The 20,193-nt window shown below is 37.3% G+C and overlaps 1 protein-coding gene across 1 annotated transcript; it reads right to left on the reverse strand.

The window, feature by feature from the left end:
• Positions 1-650: 650 nt before the first annotated feature.
• LOC110162666 (cathepsin K-like) lies at positions 651-9,344 on the reverse strand. The gene is made up of 8 exons (XM_020927566.2): positions 9,190-9,344; positions 5,606-5,730; positions 4,942-5,064; positions 4,395-4,541; positions 3,442-3,663; positions 1,967-2,126; positions 1,781-1,886; positions 651-893 (listed from the first exon to the last, which is right to left on the reverse strand). Exons 1-8 carry the CDS (start codon positions 9,206-9,208, stop codon positions 794-796), a joined length of 1,002 nt encoding a protein of 333 aa, XP_020783225.2. The 5' UTR covers positions 9,209-9,344; the 3' UTR covers positions 651-793.
• Positions 9,345-20,193: the final 10,849 nt, after the last annotated feature.

Raw genomic sequence — 20,193 nt, forward strand, 5'->3', positions numbered from 1 at the left:
GAAGGACAAAATATTAAGGAATGCACAAAAATATGAGAGAAAAATAGACTACTACTTAGAGTTGTACTGTCACTCATTTTTTTGAATGAAAGGTGCATTGTGTAACTTTTCTGGTGAAGGGTCCACCAAATACTTTTCTTCATGGAGATGTTATTGCTTTGTCTGGAATATTTCACAGTATGGCATTTAACATTTCTATCTTTATGGAGACCAAACCAGACCAAGTTGCAGGTCAGATCTGTGGAGTGGCAGCCTCCCTGTTTTTATTTTTGAGCTATAATTGAGCCTGTAATAGAATAAGTGTAAGGTATTTCAGTTTAATGTCACATTGTGGAACATTATAAGCTGAGCAGTGACATATCCATACAAACATGCAGGTGAGAGATCTGGAAAACAGGAAAAGTTACACAGTGCACCTTTACACTAGAGTCCTGATTAAGACTGGCCACACACCAAACGTCAGCAAATAAAAGATGACGATGCAGATGAAGATTTGTGTGTTCTGAACCATCTGGTGTAAATGTCCTTTTTTACTTAAATTGCGAATTGTTCTTTTAAGTTGACACAATATAAAGAAAGAATCATATATTTGAATTTGTTGCCTGAGATGGTGGTGATGGTGGTGAAAATGATTTTAACATACACCTCAATACATGGATTAAAACATATTTTTATTGTTCAGGAAGTATTAATAAAAGCACATATTTCAGATCCTGTACATTCAAAAGAGTGTAAATGTTTAGTTATTTTTATTATGTGAAAAAAACATCTGTACATGAGGACATGGGAAGTCCTATATGTTGCAGTATGTAGCATAGGTTGCAATGCCGCACATATCACCCTTGTTACGTGCGATCCGAATGTAGCCATTTTCTCCCCATCCAGTTCCCCAGCTACAAAAAAAAAAAGTAAAATAAAACAAGAGAACACAATGTCAGAGTCATTTGGTCTTTATATGGATGACTAAATCTGAGTTCAAAAGTTAATGTAACTAGAATCATAATATGCCTTAAACTGATGGAGTTCATTTTAAAGGGCCCACATTAAGCCATTTTCTGATCTGATCTGAGGTTATAATGTTGTTTCCTCATCACACACATACCTGGAGTTCACACATGTTTAACACACACACCCTGCACATTCAGGCTGTGTTCTTCTCTCAAACAGAAAACACTCTGATCCACCTTGTAATTTGGAAATATGGAAGGTGACCCACTGTGTTTTTAATCTCCACACACCTTCACTAGAATCAGTTGAAGATTTCAGCCCTCGAATTGCCAACTTCTACTAAACAAAAGGTGACGCTGCATGTATGTGTTATGTAATTTCCTGCCCTATATAAGAGGGAGAAAGGCGCACACTTTTGAAGTGTGGAGGTAAACAGTGTTTTGACTGTCGTCTGTGGCATGCTGAGATCTGTGTATTATTTAGAGGGCTAAAAGCTATCCCAATAGATACTAAGGAACACAGTATTTTCTGGATTCTCTTTTATGGAAGACATTTGAGATGCCACACATAATGTAGCCTAGCGGACCTTGCACAGGGCAAGTTTTGGCTGCTACAACAGCTGTTAACTTCAAAATTACAGCTTCATGACATCATAAAGTGAAAGAGAGCATTTTGAGTTTTGGAGATGTAAAAAGACTAACAATAATAAAGAGTTACTCAAACATGTTTGAATGAAAGAAAAACACAACTCCCGGTATGTTTTTGATGAGGTAACAACATTCTAACATGACTCAAAGCTCACAAAAGTCAGTTTTGTGCAACAACATCTCACCTGTTTTTCACCAGCCAGTAGTCCACACCATTATCTGTACCATATCCTACGAGCAGAACTGCATGGTCTACCCTACCCTCAATGCAGGTTGGATCTGAGAATATTCCTAAAAACAAACACCATGAAGTTATGTGTTCAAAAAAACTAAATAAAAAAAGAACTTACAGTTATACATACAAAACTTACCAGAATGATAATAAAAAATCAGGTCAGCATCAATTCCAACAGAGATGGGACCAATCCTAGCAAGTGCCACCTGTAAAGCATACTCGTTCCCTCGTTCCACAAAGCTGTATCCAGAGCAGTTAGCTACTCTTGATGCAGCATTGTATCTACAAGTATCATCCTAAAAAGAAGTCAGAAAAGATATGTTTTTATTCCTATTAAACATGAAGAACTATAAGAACTGTAAACAAGACACTTTCTGACGCCATAACCCAACCAACTAGACTGATTATAAATATATTATTAACATTGATTGGCATGTAGAATCCTGAACAATGCACCTCTTAAGTACTTTGTTCAGTCCACATCTGTAGTGACAACCAGAGTGACACGTGCCTCCACCAGGGGGCAGTGTACCATACCAAAACTTCATTTGCACAAACCACATTCTTATAATGCAATAAAGGTGGAACATGGAAGAATCTCCCAGCTGAACTAAAAAGCCAAACAAACTACGCAACATTCTGTGTGGAGCTTGGTGGTGAAAAGTGGTTGTGGAATAGCCAAACCTTCTGACAATAATAACAAGATGCAGTTGGTGGTTTTCAGATTCTAGATTCTAGAATTATGAGAATGTTGCATACTCTCAGCTGGGGGAAAAGACAGTTATTCCTGTTCATATTAAAACCCTTAATCTGTATTTTTTCCAGAATTCACAGAAATGTGTTATCTGTTGGATCGACAAAATGTTCAGCCAGCTTTCCAAAAGAAAAATTCAGTTCTTCCTACTGATAACATTGTATTTTGCTATGTGAAATCCAAAAGGTAAATTCACAAATGTCCAAGAGAATGGACAGTGTGATTGCTCTTATTGTTGACTAAATGTAATTGCATTGTTCTGTAAATCAGGGACCGCAGATGGAAACTGGTCATTTAGCTATAATCTGATGTGGAACATTTGTGTGTTTATGAGCTTAATGTTTCTGTACATTGTACATGTAAAGGTGCACTGTGTAACTTTTCTGGAGAGGGTCCACAACTTGTCACAGTGGAGATGATGATGCGTTGGTTTAAATTTCCATTGTATGGCATTAAACAAATCTGTTTTGCATTTATTCAACTACAGGTGTTATTTCTTGATAAAAAATTTCTTAAAAATATTCATTCTTACTGCAAGTGGGGTCATCTCTCCACAAATCTAACCTGTTATTTGGCTTGCAAAATCTCCATGAAGTTTCTTAAGTTTATGGCCATACTGTGCAACATTCTAGACACATCTCCATGGAGACAAGCAGGTGACAGACGGTACACAGTGCATATTTAACTAAAGTGTTAAATATGGTTCAAAACCAAGTTTTAAACCGTATTTAAAACATGGATGAGTGGCAAAAACTAGGCTATTCACTCTGAAAAACATTTGTCCAGTTGATAGAATTAAATGTTCTTTTGTGAAAGTCCAGTAATGTATCGGAACATTAAAATGCATGTATATTTACCCTTCCTTCATAGGGGTATGAAGATTCAGACTCCAGGCCATGGTCAACGACGTACTGAAAGGCTTTCTCCATGTAGCCCCCTCCACACCCAAAGTTTCCATATGTTGTTGCACAGTCCACCATCTGCTGGGGGCTGAGGTCCATTAGTTTCCCTGTGCTCCTATACAAATGACCCTCCATGGCCGCAGCCACACTGAAGGCCCAGCACGACCCACATGATCCCTGTACAGCAGGATCAAAGTACACAGGGATCAGTTTTATTAGATGTGACAGGTTGGTCTCCATTATTCACTAAAACATACTTAACATAATTATACAGAGGATTTTTCTTTAACTGTTGGTGATGTTTATAATTTTACTTTCTGGTTGGACACAGGCAGTAGCCATCACAGAAGTCTCATAAAGACGACATCAGTCGCACTGTGACCCAGATCCTTTCCTTTCTTTATTTTGTTGTTTTAATTCTACAAACAACGATGCCGGCCCACTAATTTTCTGCTTCAGATGTGTTAGTTTGGCTAAGCTAGCAACCAATAACTGAAAATGTAACAGTTAAGACTTAGTTAAGGCTTAGTTTAGACTTAGAAAAATAAAAGAAGGTTTTATATTGGTAATAAGGTATTTAAAGTAATTTTTATTGACTGGCAGATTGTTAAGTGTAGTATATGTTAGTGACCACTTGAGGGAGCACTACAGCTGCTGTATGTATTTAATATGGCGAAACAAACCAATACCATTGTATAAAATGTGGAAATGTTAAAGAAACAGGACTTCTGGTGACCTCTAATTGCACTGATTCTTATGGGAGAATCCCCAGCCATATACAGAGGTCATTTCATAACTCTTACCTAGCAACCATACTGTTACCAAGAGTCAACTCTTGACAAAATTGAAAGTTAAATATGTCCAAAGGGGGCACTTAATGTGAAATGTTACAGAATCACATTTTTTACCTGATCTTTGACAGCAGTCACATAGCCTTTTGTCCTCCAGTCCAGACTAGGTGGTAGATCTGCAGGGGGTTTGAGTACAGATGTCGTCCTCTTCAAATCTTTGGGAATTCGTAGCGTGGCATACATCTGCTTTGCTTCTTCTTTAGTCTGTATAATAAAAAGCAATTGTAAAGGACACATTTTATTAACATGATAGCTGAAGGCACTGCTGAAACACTTTGAATGCTTATGACAGGGTGGACTACTCATTAAGCCACAGTTAAGATTCAAGATTTTGCATACCAAGAGGTTTTAAATGTTTATGTTGATTCCTTTTTACATCTTATCATGTAAAAATCAGTATATACACAATAGGTCTGCACAATATGTGAAAAGACTGCAAGATGGCTGTTAAAGTGAACTCAACACTAAATCAGCTTTTTGGCACTAAGCTATATTTATGTATTTAATAGCACAGGTAGGTCATGTTTGTGAAATTTCAAATCTAAATCCTACATATTGTTATTTTAAGTTTGTATGAAATGAAAAAGATGAATGCGTAGGTTACCAGGTCAGACATGTGGTTCATCTCCATAGTGTAGGTGTGAAGGCCCATAGACTCTTCCAGGTTGTGAATGTTGATCTGCATGAGGTTTTTCTCCCACACTGTTCTGCGATGTACCTCCTCCACCTCAAAACAAAAACCTACATGTTATTTTGTGATTGTGACACGAAGGCTGCAACTAATTAATAATGTTTCTGCTACTTGATTAGGGATGGGACAAGATCTCGTGCCACAAGACCTCGCGAGACAAAACTGCCACAAGAAAAAAAAAAATTCTCCCTGAATTTATCTTTACTTTAGAGCAAAAATAAGCTGTAGTTCCAAAAAGCAGTACTACAATGACCGCTAAAGTATTAAATAAAAGAAATAAATACTGAAGCTAAAATTGTGAAATGGATTGCACTACTTATTTGTTACACATTATTTCTCATCTTAAAATTTCGCCTTGTTTCATTCTCGTGGTGTGTCTCATCTCACCCCAGTAATTGATTATTCTCTTATGCTTACAATGAATGATGTTGATTTGTTATTTAAAAGGTCTTGGCCACATTTTTATGCAGCGCTTTTCCACTTTCAAGGAACTCAAAGCGCTTTACATCAAGGAACCACTCTCACATACTCAGTGTTCATTTCAGTGCAATAAAAAGATCGATCCATCCCCACACACCTTGTTCTGGTAATTTTTCTGATGTTTCATCTTCCACATCTCCCAGTGACTGTCCAGGCTGGAGTCCAGCTGAGCCAAAGCCACAGTGGAGTAAAGAGCCAGCAGCCAGCCGCCGACCAACAAACCTGCACACAACAAGGTGACAAAGAAATGAAAGGTTAGAAGTCACTAGTAAAAATATGTCAGCTATGTTATTTAAATGTAAAATTAGCAAGTGTAATCGAAAATGAGGTACTATCGATATACAGGACAGAAATGAACCTTTCCTGAATGGCTTTAGAATGATCTTGAGCTGTATCAGAAATTTAAGAGCACATAAACTAGAACACTATGGAACCTACTTGGACCACTGAGGGATTACACAGATATAAGACCACATCGTAATATAAAAAGTACTATTATTTAAAGTTCAAAATGGCATTCTGTTGTCTGAATAAAAAGTGTTTTTGTTTGCAGTTATTGTGGTTTCAGAATTGGTATTGAGTGTCGCGTACATGCCTTACTATCGAAATCACGTTTGAATTTTCATTATTAACCCGTGTATTAACTATCAAAAAAGTCCACAGATGGAATTTTAACTGTACAAAATGTTTACATTGATATAAGACAAGACTAAAACGGATGAATACAGAACTAAAAAATAAAAACAAGATTAAGGTCACAGAATAAATATGGGTTTATACTGTAGGAAGTGGTTTGTGGTGTTTACTGCAGGTGCATTCACACAAAGGTGCAGGTGCTGGTGCAGTCACACTTAATGCGAATGTGTGTTCATGAGAAATTCACTAAAAGGAATGTAATGTTTTTTCCTGCTCGAAAACATACCTAGAGTTTTGTTGTTGTTGTTGTTAGTTTCATTCACACATAAACCCTGCATATTTAAGATGAGTTCTTCTCTCAAACGGAAAACACTCTGTTCCACCTTGTGATGGTATGTAGTAATACAGGAAGCGCTCCACTGTGTTTTGAAACTCCACACACCTTCACTAGACTCATTTGGACGATTTCAGCCCTGGAATTTTCCATGTCTATTGAACTAAAGGTAGCTGATAACTTGAAAACTACCGCTACATCACATCACAAGGTGGGACAGAGCATTTTGAGCTTTGGAAATGTAAACAGGCTAATAATAAAGGGTTACTCAAACATACGTGTACTCCCTGTTTTAAATGAGGTAACAGCATTATAACGTGGCTTAAAGCTTACCTGGACCTGTAAAGAGTAGTGCAATTTCAAGTCAAGATTTAGTAAACCAAGAGTTGAAAATTGTTGATTCCTTTTTACATCTAGTCATGTAAAAGTTAATAAATACAACAAGAGGTCTGCACATTATTTGAAAGGATTGAGAGATGGTTGTTAAAATGTAACTAAACACTAAATCAGCTTTGTCCTAATCCTTTCTGGCAATTTTAGAGCAAGCAATAAGTAACTATTTGCAGTTTTGTGATCAAAGATTTGTAAAAATGTGTCCTGACTCCAGTGGCCTTTGCAATTTCAGGTATCACGAGATCATGAGAAACTGCTGTGATTACAAACACGATAACAGCCAAACACCTGACTGCCAGGGTTTAAAGTGTGGATACCTGTTTGACCAATCACACTGTTCCTTTTACGCCCAAACCCCGCCCCTCCTCCTCTCTCACTCTGGTCTTTAGTTCTCCGGGTAGCTCTTTTTGAAATGTTGTTTTGGGTAGAGTTTGCGTCTAATTCTACTTTAAGTACTGCAATATCAATAGCTTTTTTAAATATAATATTTTTAGCAGAATAATTTCTATGGAAGCCCATTTCTGCCAGTAAATAAAAAAATAAAAGCCTTACAAGAAGTCTTAATTATGAGTTTAAAAGTCATAATTACAAGTTTAAAACTTATAATTACAATTAATACATAACATAATTACTGACAGAAATAGGCTTCCAAACATTTCAGTTGGATTGAAGGAAAAATATCTCAAATCAACAATGAAAATGTACGAAATAAACAAAACCACTTTTGGTGGTATATTTAATTGGTTACATTAGTGTCAGCCTGTACTGCGATAATGATACTTTAGATACTTTAAAAGTACAATGTCTGTAATCCTAGAACCCTGATCCTTCCTTTCTTTGTATGAATTTCAACTGCATATGAAATTCATGTTTTTGTAATTATACTTTTTCTTGGTTTGGTGGGATACAGCATGAGTTAAATACATTTTTCATAGTTATAAATGAGTTAAGTGACAGTTCGTGGAACAAAAGTTGAGCAGAAAGTTGAGAAGTAAAGTACACAAATACAGGAAGAAGCACTGAGAAATCCATCTACCTATTATCAGCGCAAAATGCAAGCAAGGATCAAGTTTCAGATCAGTTTTCAGATCAGTTTTCTAAGCGTCTGAACATTTATTTAGCAAAATAATTGTGTTTTTAGTGATCAGATCATACCTATTGTGTTAATTAGACAAGCTTGGGTCAACATTAGGGTTGCTATAGGTAACAGTTATAGAATTATATTTACATATGTCACATCTGCTGCCTGTGTTCAACCAGGAACTAAAACAAAAATTAGGAAAAACTATTCAAGTTATGCAGTATAATTTGAAATATGGGTTTAATAATACATTTTAATGAATTATCTCGTCTGTTATATGCACTTCAAGGTGATTACATTGTGTTAAAATGTCTATAGTTTAATTTTAATAGCTGCAGATGCCAACATTGTGATAAACATCTGTTTTGTCCTATGCTCTACTCCAGTCTCCACACAAAAGAGGAAGTGCATTCAAGTGCAACATGAGCTCCGTAAAAAAATGTTGCTCGGCCAGTCAAACATTCAAAATAAAACTCAAAACATTAACATGGACTATTTTACTGCGGTTTTGGGTACAGTACGAACTATTGCTATTTTAATCTGAACACGACTATTAACCTAGTTTATAATACAATAATTTTTTCAGGGTGGTGTAGATAATTACTGGTAAAAACACGTTCCACCGGGTTTGAAAGTAGCCTTATTGTTTGCGGATTCGTTGTTCAGCAGGTTGGAGAATACGTTACAAAAATGGTACAAAATGGTTTCACTTTTATCTAAAAAAAGATTTGAATCACTTCAGTTTTTAGGCATACAACTGTTATTTCATTTTAAACAAGATTATTATATTAAACTAGCCAACCTTATTTTGTACGGTTTAGCTAGGAGTCTAAGTATAGCCTTATTACTTACTGTTAATTATTTATTGTACTGATACAACATTTTATAACCTGCTGACCTATTTCTTACCCTCCAAACTTACCGTAAACACCGTCAAGTTGTGAATTTTAAAGCAATCGGCAGTTATATTTTTACACTGATCACAAATATTTGCATATATCGCCAATTTTCTTAACTTTCCCGTAACAGTAGCCTATTATTTGTCATAAACTCACACCTTTCTAGCTTTCATCCCACTTTAACCCCACCTGTGGTCTCGCTGGTCACCTGTACCCAAATCCCCCCCCCCCCCCCCCAGACGCACACTCAAAGTAAAAGTGAAAGTGCGTCCTTTTTACGCAACGTTTTCCCAGTGACCCCCAGTTTTGATCCTGATTCATCTCCTTTCAACACTCACCTTTCCAAGTCGAATGCATCGTGGAAGTGTTGTTGATCGGTCGCGGGATTTCGATTTTATAGAAACCCGAGAGTCACGTGTTGGTGTGGAGTGCCGGAGGTGAGTGATTTTTGATGATCCCTGACGCACGTACGGCGCGGGCTGCGGTTCAGACGCGGAAGAGAAGCGACTGGAGGAGCGCAGGAGGGAGAGGGGTGAGTGGGACGACCAGAAAAGACGCTGTGGCTTTACACGGCCTACATTTTGAACTGACTGTTGTCTGCAATCAGTGATGGAAAGAGTAGGCTTTGATGTACTAATGTAAAAGTAAAATTACGCGTAGGCTTGTCACGAAAACAGATTTTAAATTGGATCAGTGGTGGAAGAAGTTGGCGTACTCAATTTTGCTGCTTAAGTAAAAGTACACACAGAGGCCAAACGTTTCATATGAAAAAATCTGCTGAAATAAAAGTATTAAAGTATTCCACACATAAGCCTAGATTGTTAAATGTAGTAATATTGATAATAATAAAAATATATACAGGTTTTGGTCAGAAGTGTCAATACGGATCAGTTTCTTATGAATTTTGTGTATTTATTTTTGTTGAAACTTAAAGGTGCACTGTGTAACTTTTTGGTTGGGGGTCCATCACCTGCTTGTTTCTAAGGATATGTCATTATTCTGTCTGGAATGTTCCACAGTGTGACATTAAACAGATCTACTTTACAATTATTCAGTTACAGGTGGTTTTATAGCTCAAAAATACACAGAAAATCAAGCAGTTCTGACTGTGAGTGGGGTCGCCTCTCCACAGATCTGACTTATAACTTGGTCCGGTTTGGTCTCCGTGATGATAGAAAGGTTTAATAGCATATTGTGAAACATTCCAGGAAAAGTAATAACATTTCCACGGAGACAAGCATTTGATGAACCCTTACGCAATGCATTTTTAAACTGAAAATGTGTAGTCAGGATGTTACTATGAACATGGTAAAAAAAAAGTACTTTTATTTTTCAGTCCTGTTCAGAAATGTAGTGTAGTAGATAGCACAGATACCTGCTCTCACATCAAGTAAAAGTAAAAAGTACCCACTGTAAAATGTACTAAAGTACACTAAATTCTACTAAAATAAAGCACTTTACTACATGTACTTTTTTACGTTCACAACTGAAGTGATATTGCTGAAGAAAATATACATAATAAATAACAATGATACTGAAACAAATGTAAGCCACTGACACAATAACCTTAAAGCAAGACTACTCCCAAATAAAACTATTTTGAATGTATGTTATTGTTCAAAAACACAAACTGAAATGAATAAATAACAGAATGAAACTCTTTAGTCAGTTAGCTTGTATTTGTAATGAGTCACAGAAGCCAGAACAAATTGGGAGAACAGAAAAAAAACAACAAGTTCCCCACTAGTACAAAGAAAAAATTACCCAACATAAATAGTTCATGTTTGAGAGAAGAAATCTGAATATGCAGAGTTTGCGTGTTTCCAGCTATGTTTATGATGAGGAAACAGCATTCTGTCTTTGCCCCAGTATCGGTTCATATCAGAATACTGGCACACACTTAAAGCTGCAGGATATATTTAAGGATGACTGAGGGATTAATATAGGCTTTAACATATCATACATGCATACCACATTATTACATCATAGTAGGCCTGTTTACATCGACTTGTGTTGTAACAAGTCACATGAAAATCAGCATTTGTATGAGTATGTGCTTAAATATATACATGAGTAAGAGTGAGTTTGGCCTCCCGTCATGATGTAGAGAGGAAGTAACATGTTGTTTAAATTAGAACTGTGAAACATTGTAGGTTAGAGAGATAAAGAAAACTGTGGTGAATATGATAACCACATGCGTTAACCACTCTTACAGCACATCTTATTGTTTGTATGGCATTCTTACTACTTGTACAGTTGCATTGCTCGTGAATGATTGCGTGTGGTAACTACAACTGTGCGCTTTTTAGAGAAGATACTGGATTCTTTTTCAATTCAGTTTAATCTTTATTAAGAACACGTCATATCTGGTTCATAGTATTAAAAAGAAAATAGTAAGAATACAAATTTAAATACAGTGCATGTTATAATGTGTACAGACAAGACTCCACAGCTTATGCCGGGTATACACTGTGCGATATTTTTGGTCCTGTCACTCAGCCCTAGCTTAAACTGTACAACCAAATCACAGAGTTTAAAAGTTCACAGCTCACGAATCATGTTCTCACACTATACGAACCGATGCTCGGATGCGACCTGCCTGCGCACACTGTACATTCACATAACGACCGGAGTTGTCGTTCCGGAAGTAGAAAACTACGAAAAAGAAAACCATGGGATTAGAAAACCGCAGACATGTGGAGACACAATGCTGATCCGGGCAAAAAACAGTCACGCTACCTTGGCAATCTGTGCCATTCTCTGTGCAGACAAGCCCAAAAAGAAGAAGCGACGAATATGGTCAAAGAAATGGCCGAGTAGATGTGGGCAGTACGGGTTGTCAGTTCTTCAGAGGGAACTAGAGGTAAGTAGTTCTTCACCAAACTTCGGTTCTGTGTTGCTTGGTTAACTACGCCTCCATGTCCTGTGTCCAAAACAATCTAAGGTCCCGCCAGCATCCTCCACAAATCATATCTCATATCCTGCTTCCGCTTCTATGTCCGAGCATGTGCAGTCTGACAGATTCTAGCAAATCGACTTGTGGAACTACTTCAACAGAGCGAAACCCTCACGAGAGGCAACTGGATTTTAAACAAATTTGATATTCTTGCGACCTACGAATGCCAATCGGGAGCTGGTCGTGAGGTATTAATCGGTTCTCTTTACCCCATGTTTACTACACGAAGCACGACACATGATGAAGCCAAAACTCGGCCCGATCCCCAAAACAGTTGCACGAGTGAAAAACTGGCTCAAAAAGGGTTAAAAATCGCACAGTGTATGCCCAGCTTTAGAGGAGAATCTAACAGAGCTCCTCACAGGACACACTAGAGATTCAGTGATTCAATGCTGAATAATTGATAACTCAGATTCATGTCTCTACACGTAAATGAATAAATACAACATCTGATTGTGACTACACAGGGTCTCACGCCACAATTTACAAACATTTCACTGGTGCTACAGAACCTAGGCTCATTCATTTATATTCTCAAAGAGTCGTTATAGGCCACTATCAAACTCTGCAAACTCTCTAAACTCTTTTTTGTAATTATAGAAGATGGGTTGTTGTTAGGACGAGGCAATGTGACTTAAAGTGTTAACTGATATAATAAAAAAGACATAAAGTGACAAAAGATACATATAATTGTTAATAGACCTAAACCTTAAAGGGTTGTATCTGATCTTTTTCCATGTATTTGAGCTAAATGTGCTTGTCCCAGTACACATATATTGTATAAGCAAAATAAATCTGCTGTGTACTGTCTGCATCTAAGTGTTTTATTATCCAACTATCAGGAAGTGCGTGTAAGGGTGTAACGATATCCAAGTTTCACGATACGATATTGTCACAGTATGAACCTCACGGTACGATATTTATTGCGATATCCTGGGAAAGCTCATGATATGGTGGGGAGACTCATGATTAGGGATGTAACAATATCCAAATCTCTCGGTACGATATTTTCACGATATACATCTCACGGTACGATATTTATTGCGATATTTTGTGGAGGCTGAAACTGTGAATATGCTACTTTTTCCTCTTAAAATGCCTTGACAAGACTTAATTCAAAGAACTAAGACTTAAAAGTGCTTAGTACTGTTATTTCTTCCTGTAGTCTGCACTGAAATGGAGCAAAGTCATGGTATATGTAGTTCCCTCTGTCTTTTTTTAGTTATTGCTGCACCATAACTCTTAATTTAAGCAAAGAGACTTGTAATTCGATATATTGTGATGGTCCACGATATTACTGTGAGAACTTTGACGATACGATATCACAATATTTCGGCTATTGTTGCATCCCTAGTTAGCAGGTTAGTTGTTGTAAGCTTTATCATTATCACTGAAATACTGTATATAACATCATTGCGGTGAATAATTAGGATACAGAATGTGTAAAGTAAGTGATCAATAATTTTGGATCACTGAAAACTAGTTCTGTTTTTAATGTTTTTAAGACAGTAAAAATCAGGTACATGTCTAAAGGCTGCATATTACGCTATTTTTTGATCTGTTATAATGTTGTTTCCTCATCAAAAACATAGCTGGAGTTGTGTTTTGTTTCATTCACACATGTTTAATACACAAAATCTGCATGTTTAGGCTGAGTTCTTCTCTGTTCCACCTTGTGATGTCATGTGGTTATACAGAAAGTGCTTCACTGTGTTTCGAAAACTCCATACACCTTTTTCTTTAACCATTTGGATGATTCCAGCCCTGGAAATGCCAAAGTCTACTGAACAAAAGGTAAAAGGTACATGACATCACAAGGTGGAACTGACCATTTGGAGCTTTGGAAATGTAGACAGACTAATAATGCAGGATTGAATCAAACATATGTGAATGCAACAAAGCACAATTCTCAGAATGTTTTTGAGGAAGCAACAATATTATAACGTGACTCGCCAGAATCAGTTTTGTGCAGTACAGGAGTTTATAAGAGTTTTTAACAAGTTTGACTTTTTCAGCATTTTTTTTTTTTTTCCAGCATTTTTTCTCTGCAGAGCCTCTACAGTCAGGGTTAATACATCTATAAGCGTTGATGGTGCACTGTGTAACTTTTTGGTTGTGAGCAGCGTCGCCTCTCCACAAATCTGATCTTTAACTTGGTCTGGTTTGGTCTCAATGAAGATAGAAAGGTTTAATGCCATACTGAGAAACATTCCAGACAAAGTAATAACATCTCCATGGAGAAAAGCATTTGACGAACCCTCCACTAGAAAATTTGCACAATACACTTTTAAAGAACACATATTATGGATTTTTCTAAGATGCTTGCGATTAAATGATCACATTTTCTTACTTATAATAATGTCTGTATTTGGAATAAACTCAAGAATAATTCATTTACCTCTATTTCCTCTAAATAGATGCTGGATAGAAGTATTAATGAAAGTATTAATAAGTGTCAATTTTGCATAACGTGTTTTTTAGTGGTTTAAATGTCAACATATTATTGAAGCTTCACAGTTTTACCTAATTTGATGCCACATATAATTTTATCAGGCTCAATTAAGATGGAACTTCCCACAAAACCTGATCTGCTTTTTCAGTCAGGTTCAAACGGGTGTATTTATCTACAGGGGAATTCTCAGGTCTAAAGGCTCTATTCACGCTTACGCCACAAACCAGAAAGACGTTTGGAAATACTCGATAACTTCCAGTATAGTTGCTGACACTGGGCTCGCCGACCTACTGTGATAAAACACACTGAAGTATGTTAAAAGTATGATTCAGCAATTTTTAGCAGCGGGCTTCATAACGTGCCAAAGATTTCCATGGGGGGCATGACTCTAATAACATCTTCAGTGACACAGGCAGCTCAAAAAAGTGAAAGGCTACAAGTTCTTTGTAGAAAAGTACTTGTTTGGCTACCAGGGTAAGTATTATTTGGTGGCAAATTGAGATTAATTAATTTATTAATTATGTATTTATTATTAAAATGATGAAAATGGTTGTAACTGTTGATTAGCCAAACATAACGGAACTCTACAATGACATTTAGATGAAGAAAACTGGGCCATTTTCTCATTTTTCCTAGATTTTGTCAGATTTACTATCACGAACAGAGCCTGCCACAAATTGTCATCTCATGTTACCAAATGTCATCCTGGTTTGTGACATAAGCGTGAATAGAGCCTGTAATCTTTGGGTTCCTCAATTCCAACACAAGAATAAAGAATTTGTCTGTTGGGCACTCCAGTTTCCCCGTCAACCTAGTATCAACAGAATAAGAGAAGTTTATTCCTGTCATGTCTGGCTATGCTTCCATTGTAGGGATTATTATACAGTACCTCTGATACTGCAGGTCAAGATAATAAGGTCTGAGCTGGCAGTGTTGAAATTCAACTCTATCAGTTACCTTTTCATCATCATATAAAGTTTACTTGAGTCAAGATCAAATCTAAGTTGTGATCTGGCTCTAAGAAACCACCAGTCCTTAAAATAACTTCATGGGTACAAGTAGATAGTTGACTCCTCTCCAGTTATATAGTGCACCTTTACACAAAAAACGTAGTCCTCCGTAGAGTAACCTAACAAAAATTCTTGATTTCGAAAGGTTCATTTCTTTCCTGGGAATGTGCCATTTTTAGTATTGATACCTGCTTAGTATTTGATTTTCAGTACTTTCAACAACCTTGCCTCTTATCCTTACAATAACATCACCATAGGTACAAGTAGGTAGTGGATTCCTCACCAGAAAAGTTACATAGTGAACCTTTACACAGAAGATGTAGTCCTTGGAAGTGTAAACTAATAAAAATTCTCAATTTCGATACTACGGAATACACTCATTACTCGATACTGATTCAAATAACATGAAAAAAACACTTTATGTAGACAATAGAATGTAATTTTCAACATTATTACCATGTGGCCTTTTGTGTAATCCCTCAGTTGTCCAGGTATGTTCCATGGTGGCCTATTAGTCTATGTGCTCTTATACTTCTGATACAGTCCAAGATCATTCTCAAGCTGTTCAGGAAAGGTTCATTTTTGTCCTGAGAATGTGCCATTTTGAGTATGGATATCTGCCCAAATGAGTATCTAGTATGGGTACTAGTTTTAGTATCGATTAGTATCTGATTTTCAATACTTTCAACAACCCTACCCCTCATCCTTACCATAACACCACCATGGGTACAAGTATATAGTGGACTCCTCTCCAGAAATGTTACAAAGTGCAGCTTTACACAGAAAACGTAGTCCTCAGTAGTGTACACTAACAAAAATTCCTGATTTCTATACTAAAGAATAGACTTAGTACTCAATACAACACTTCATGTAGACAATAGAATGCAATTTTCAACATTATTAGCATGTGGCCTTTTGTGTAATCGCTCAGTTGTCCAGGTATGTTCCATTGATGGTCTATTAGTCTATGTGTTCTTATACTTGTTCTGATAGAGCTCAAGATTATTCTGAACCAATCAAGAAGGGTAAATTTTTTTCCTGGGAATGTCCCATTTCTAATACCTGTATCTGCTCAAATGAGTATCTAGTTTGGATAATTGTTTTAGTATTGATTCTTATCTGATTTTCAATACTTTCGACAACCCTGCCTCTAATCCTTAGAATAACATTGCCAAGTAGATAGCAGACTCCTCACCAGAAAAGTGACATAGTGCACCTTTACATAGAAAACGTAGTGCTCAGTAAACTGTAAACTAACTGTAATCTTAGGTACCCTTTAATTGCAATGAAATAGATAAATAGGTAAATACAACACGTAAAATGACTAAGGCCACAGGCAAGTATGTAAAATAAGGACAGACATGTAACTTAAAATGTATAATTAAAATTCATTAAACGCTAAAGGGGGCAAATAGAAAGGTAAAATTATTTATTCTATAAAAACGAGCCAGGTGGATTGTTAAAATAATAAAATGGCCAAGATGTATAAAATATACTAAAATATAGATAAAACCCTGGCAAATAAATGTTACAAATAAACCAAAACAAGGACGACTTGAGAGGGGGGTGCCCCATCCAGAACAAAACAGGAAGTGCTACCATGCAATCACATTGAAAATAACTTACAACCCAAAGTGCAAACAAAAAAGTACAGGCTAAACCCCTCCCAAGAACGACCCGGGAAATAAAACTAACTAAACTAAAAGCTAAAAAGCCCAGGAACAGCAACGCTAAAAACACGTTTATTAAAAGGTGCAATAGTGCTAAGATACAAACCTTTAACAATACTAAACAAAACAGTAAAATAAAACTAAAACAAAATACAAAACAAAACCCAAAACAAAACAGTAGTCCCCTGTTGTCTGCAAAAATTCTCGATTTTGATACTGAGGAATAGACTCAATACTCAATACTGATTCCAATAACACGATAAAAAACACTTTATGTAGACAATAGAATGTAATTTTCAACATTATTACCATGTGGCCTTTTGTGTAATCCCTCAGTGGTCCAGGTATGTTGTCATGGTGTCATAATGGCATAAACTGGCTCAAATTATATCTATTATCTATTAGTTATGTATTCAATACTAGTTTAGTATCAATTAGTATCTGATTTTCAGTAGTTTTGACAACCCTACCTCTCGTCGTTACAATACCGCCTCTAAGGGGAGAAGTAGATAGTGGACTCCTCACCAGAAAAGTCACATAGTGCACCTTTACACAGAAGACGTAGTCCTCAGTCGCCCTGCCTTGTTTCGCAGCTGGACACTCACAATCAGTTACATTGGTGTCATTGGATTGAATCATGGCCATAGGCTCCAGTGTACCTCCATCATCTTGTCACAAACGTGGCTGACAGAAATATATAACAGACAGAGTCCACCCTGGCGTGTTTCATTTCGTGGTCCCCGTGAGCCACCTGCTGCTTCACCTGTTCTTTACGATCCAGTACCTCTTCCCTTTGACGGTGACTCCGAAGCCCACTGCCAGCACGGCGTGATTGATGTCGTCTTGGTTACAGCTCGGATCGTAGTACACACCTGGGTATATAAGACACGTGACATCTGAGTGAACTGCACACTTCAGAGGAGACTTTATAAACTGTCTTCATGGCTGTTAATTATAATGTAACTCGATTTAGTCATATCATGGACTGCATGAAGAAGAGGACTTAAGGAGTGTGACGTCCAACTTCCAATCAAAGAAAGCTCACCGATGCTGGCAGTTATGGGTGGAATTTGGAGCTCAGTTTCATATCAGGAATAGGAATTTATTATAAAAAATCCAAATCAGAAAATCAAAAACTCCAGGATCACATGGAGCGGGTTGGTACAAACATTTTAAGACCAAAATGAGGGGCCTGACAACAGCAGTTACAGAGAGAGCAGCAACGTTTTTTCAATGCAAAGTGAACCGGAATTGGTTTAATTATGTCTAGGGGTGTAACGATATCCAAGTCTCATGATACGATATCATCACGGTATGAACCTCATGGTGCGATATTTATTGCGATATCGTGGGAAAGCTCACGATATGGTGGGGAGGCTCATGATTAGGGATGTAACAATATCCAAATCTCTCGGTACAATATTTTCACGATATACAACTCACGGTACGATATTTTGTGGAGGCTAAAACTGTTAATATGCTACTTTTTCCTCTTAAAATGCCTTGACAAGACTTAATCCAAAGAACTAAGACTTAAAAGTGCTTAGAACTGTTATTTCTTCTTGAAGTCTACACTGAAATGGAGCAAAGGATCATGGTCTATGTAGTTCCCTCTGTCTTTTTTTAGCTATTGCTGCACCATAACTCTTCATTTAAGCAAAGAGACTTGTAATTCGATATATTGTGATTGTCCATGATATTATTGTGAGAACTCTGACGATACGATATCACAATATTTTGGTTATTGTTGCATCCCTAACTATGTCCCTTTATATCCACAGTCTTTGAGTCATAGTCAGATTTTAGATGGTAACATGAAAAGCATTGTTATTCAGGTTGCCCACGAATTCTGCGAAGTTGTAGCATTGAAGACATGGTTCCCATAAAGAGGATAAATTGTGAAACTACAACCTATAAATTGCATATATCGCCAGGAGACAGGTTTGCAGTAGTGACCCTTGAGCTCTTAGTACTACTGACAAAAAGGGAGCGGACAAATACTGTAATGTGATGTAAATTATATCATGCTGTATATATATTAAAGATTACACATTTGGAGAGACTCGTCCATGTGTTTGTCTCCAGTAGATTAGATACTGTAATGGGCCGCTCACTGTGAGACAGCTGCACTACATCCAGAACACTATCTGCTCGGGTCCTGACTCGAACCAAAAATTACGAGCACATCTCAAAGTCTGGTTTCAAGTCTCTGCACTGGCTCCTGTGGCTCAGAGAATAGACTTTAAAGCAGCTTTGTTTGTGTACAAGTCTCTCCATGGCCTTACACCAAAATACATCTCTGACATGATAGTGCCGACTCCTGCTGGTGCTCATAGTCAGGAACATGGACCAAACCAGGACTAAACATGGGCTAGAGCAGAACTTAACCGGGACTAAATTAAACCAGGACTGAACCAGGACTAAACATGGGCTAAAGATGGATTAAACTAGAATTAAAACAGAACTAAACTAATCCAGAGCTGAACCAGAATCAAACCAGGACTAAACATGGGCTAAAGCAGGACTAAACCAGGATTAAACCAGGACTAAAGCATGGCTGAACCAGGACTAAAACAGGACTAAACCTGGGCTATAGCAGGACTAAACCAGAACTTAACCAGGACTAAACTAATCCAGGGCTTAACCAGAACTAAACCAGGACTAAACATGGTCTGAAGAAGGACTAGTCCAGGACTAAACCAGGACTAAATTAAACCAGGGCTGAACCAGGGCTAAACCAGGACTAAACAGGGGCTAAAGCAGGATTAAAGCAGGACTGAACATGGGCTGAAGCAGGACTAAACCAGGACTAAACCATTGCTGAACCAAGACTAAACCAGGACTAAATCAGAACTAAACCTGGACTAAACTAAACCAGGGCTGAACCAGGACTAAACCAGAACTAAAGATGGACTAAAGCAGGACTAAACCTGGACTAAATCAGAACTAAACCAGGACTAAACCAAGGTTGAGGCAGGACTAAACCAGAACTAAACCATGGATGAACCAGGACTTAACCAGGACTAAACCATGGATGAACCAGGACTAAACCAGGACTAAACTTGGGCTAAAGCAGGACTAAATCAGAACTAAATTAGAACTTAACCAGGACTAAACTAAACCAGGGCTGAAGCAGGACTAAACCAGGACTAAACCAGAAATAAACCAGGACTAAACTAATCCAGCACAAAACATGGGCTAAAGCAGGACCAAACTAGGAGTAAACCAAAACTAAACGAATCTAATCCAATTTA

The sequence above is a fragment of the Boleophthalmus pectinirostris genome, unplaced genomic scaffold, assembly GCF_026225935.1.
Source record: "Boleophthalmus pectinirostris isolate CB_2022bp ecotype Guang Dong unplaced genomic scaffold, ASM2622593v1 HiC_scaffold_6, whole genome shotgun sequence".
In the NCBI taxonomy this organism is placed as follows: domain Eukaryota; kingdom Metazoa; phylum Chordata; class Actinopteri; order Gobiiformes; family Gobiidae; genus Boleophthalmus; species Boleophthalmus pectinirostris.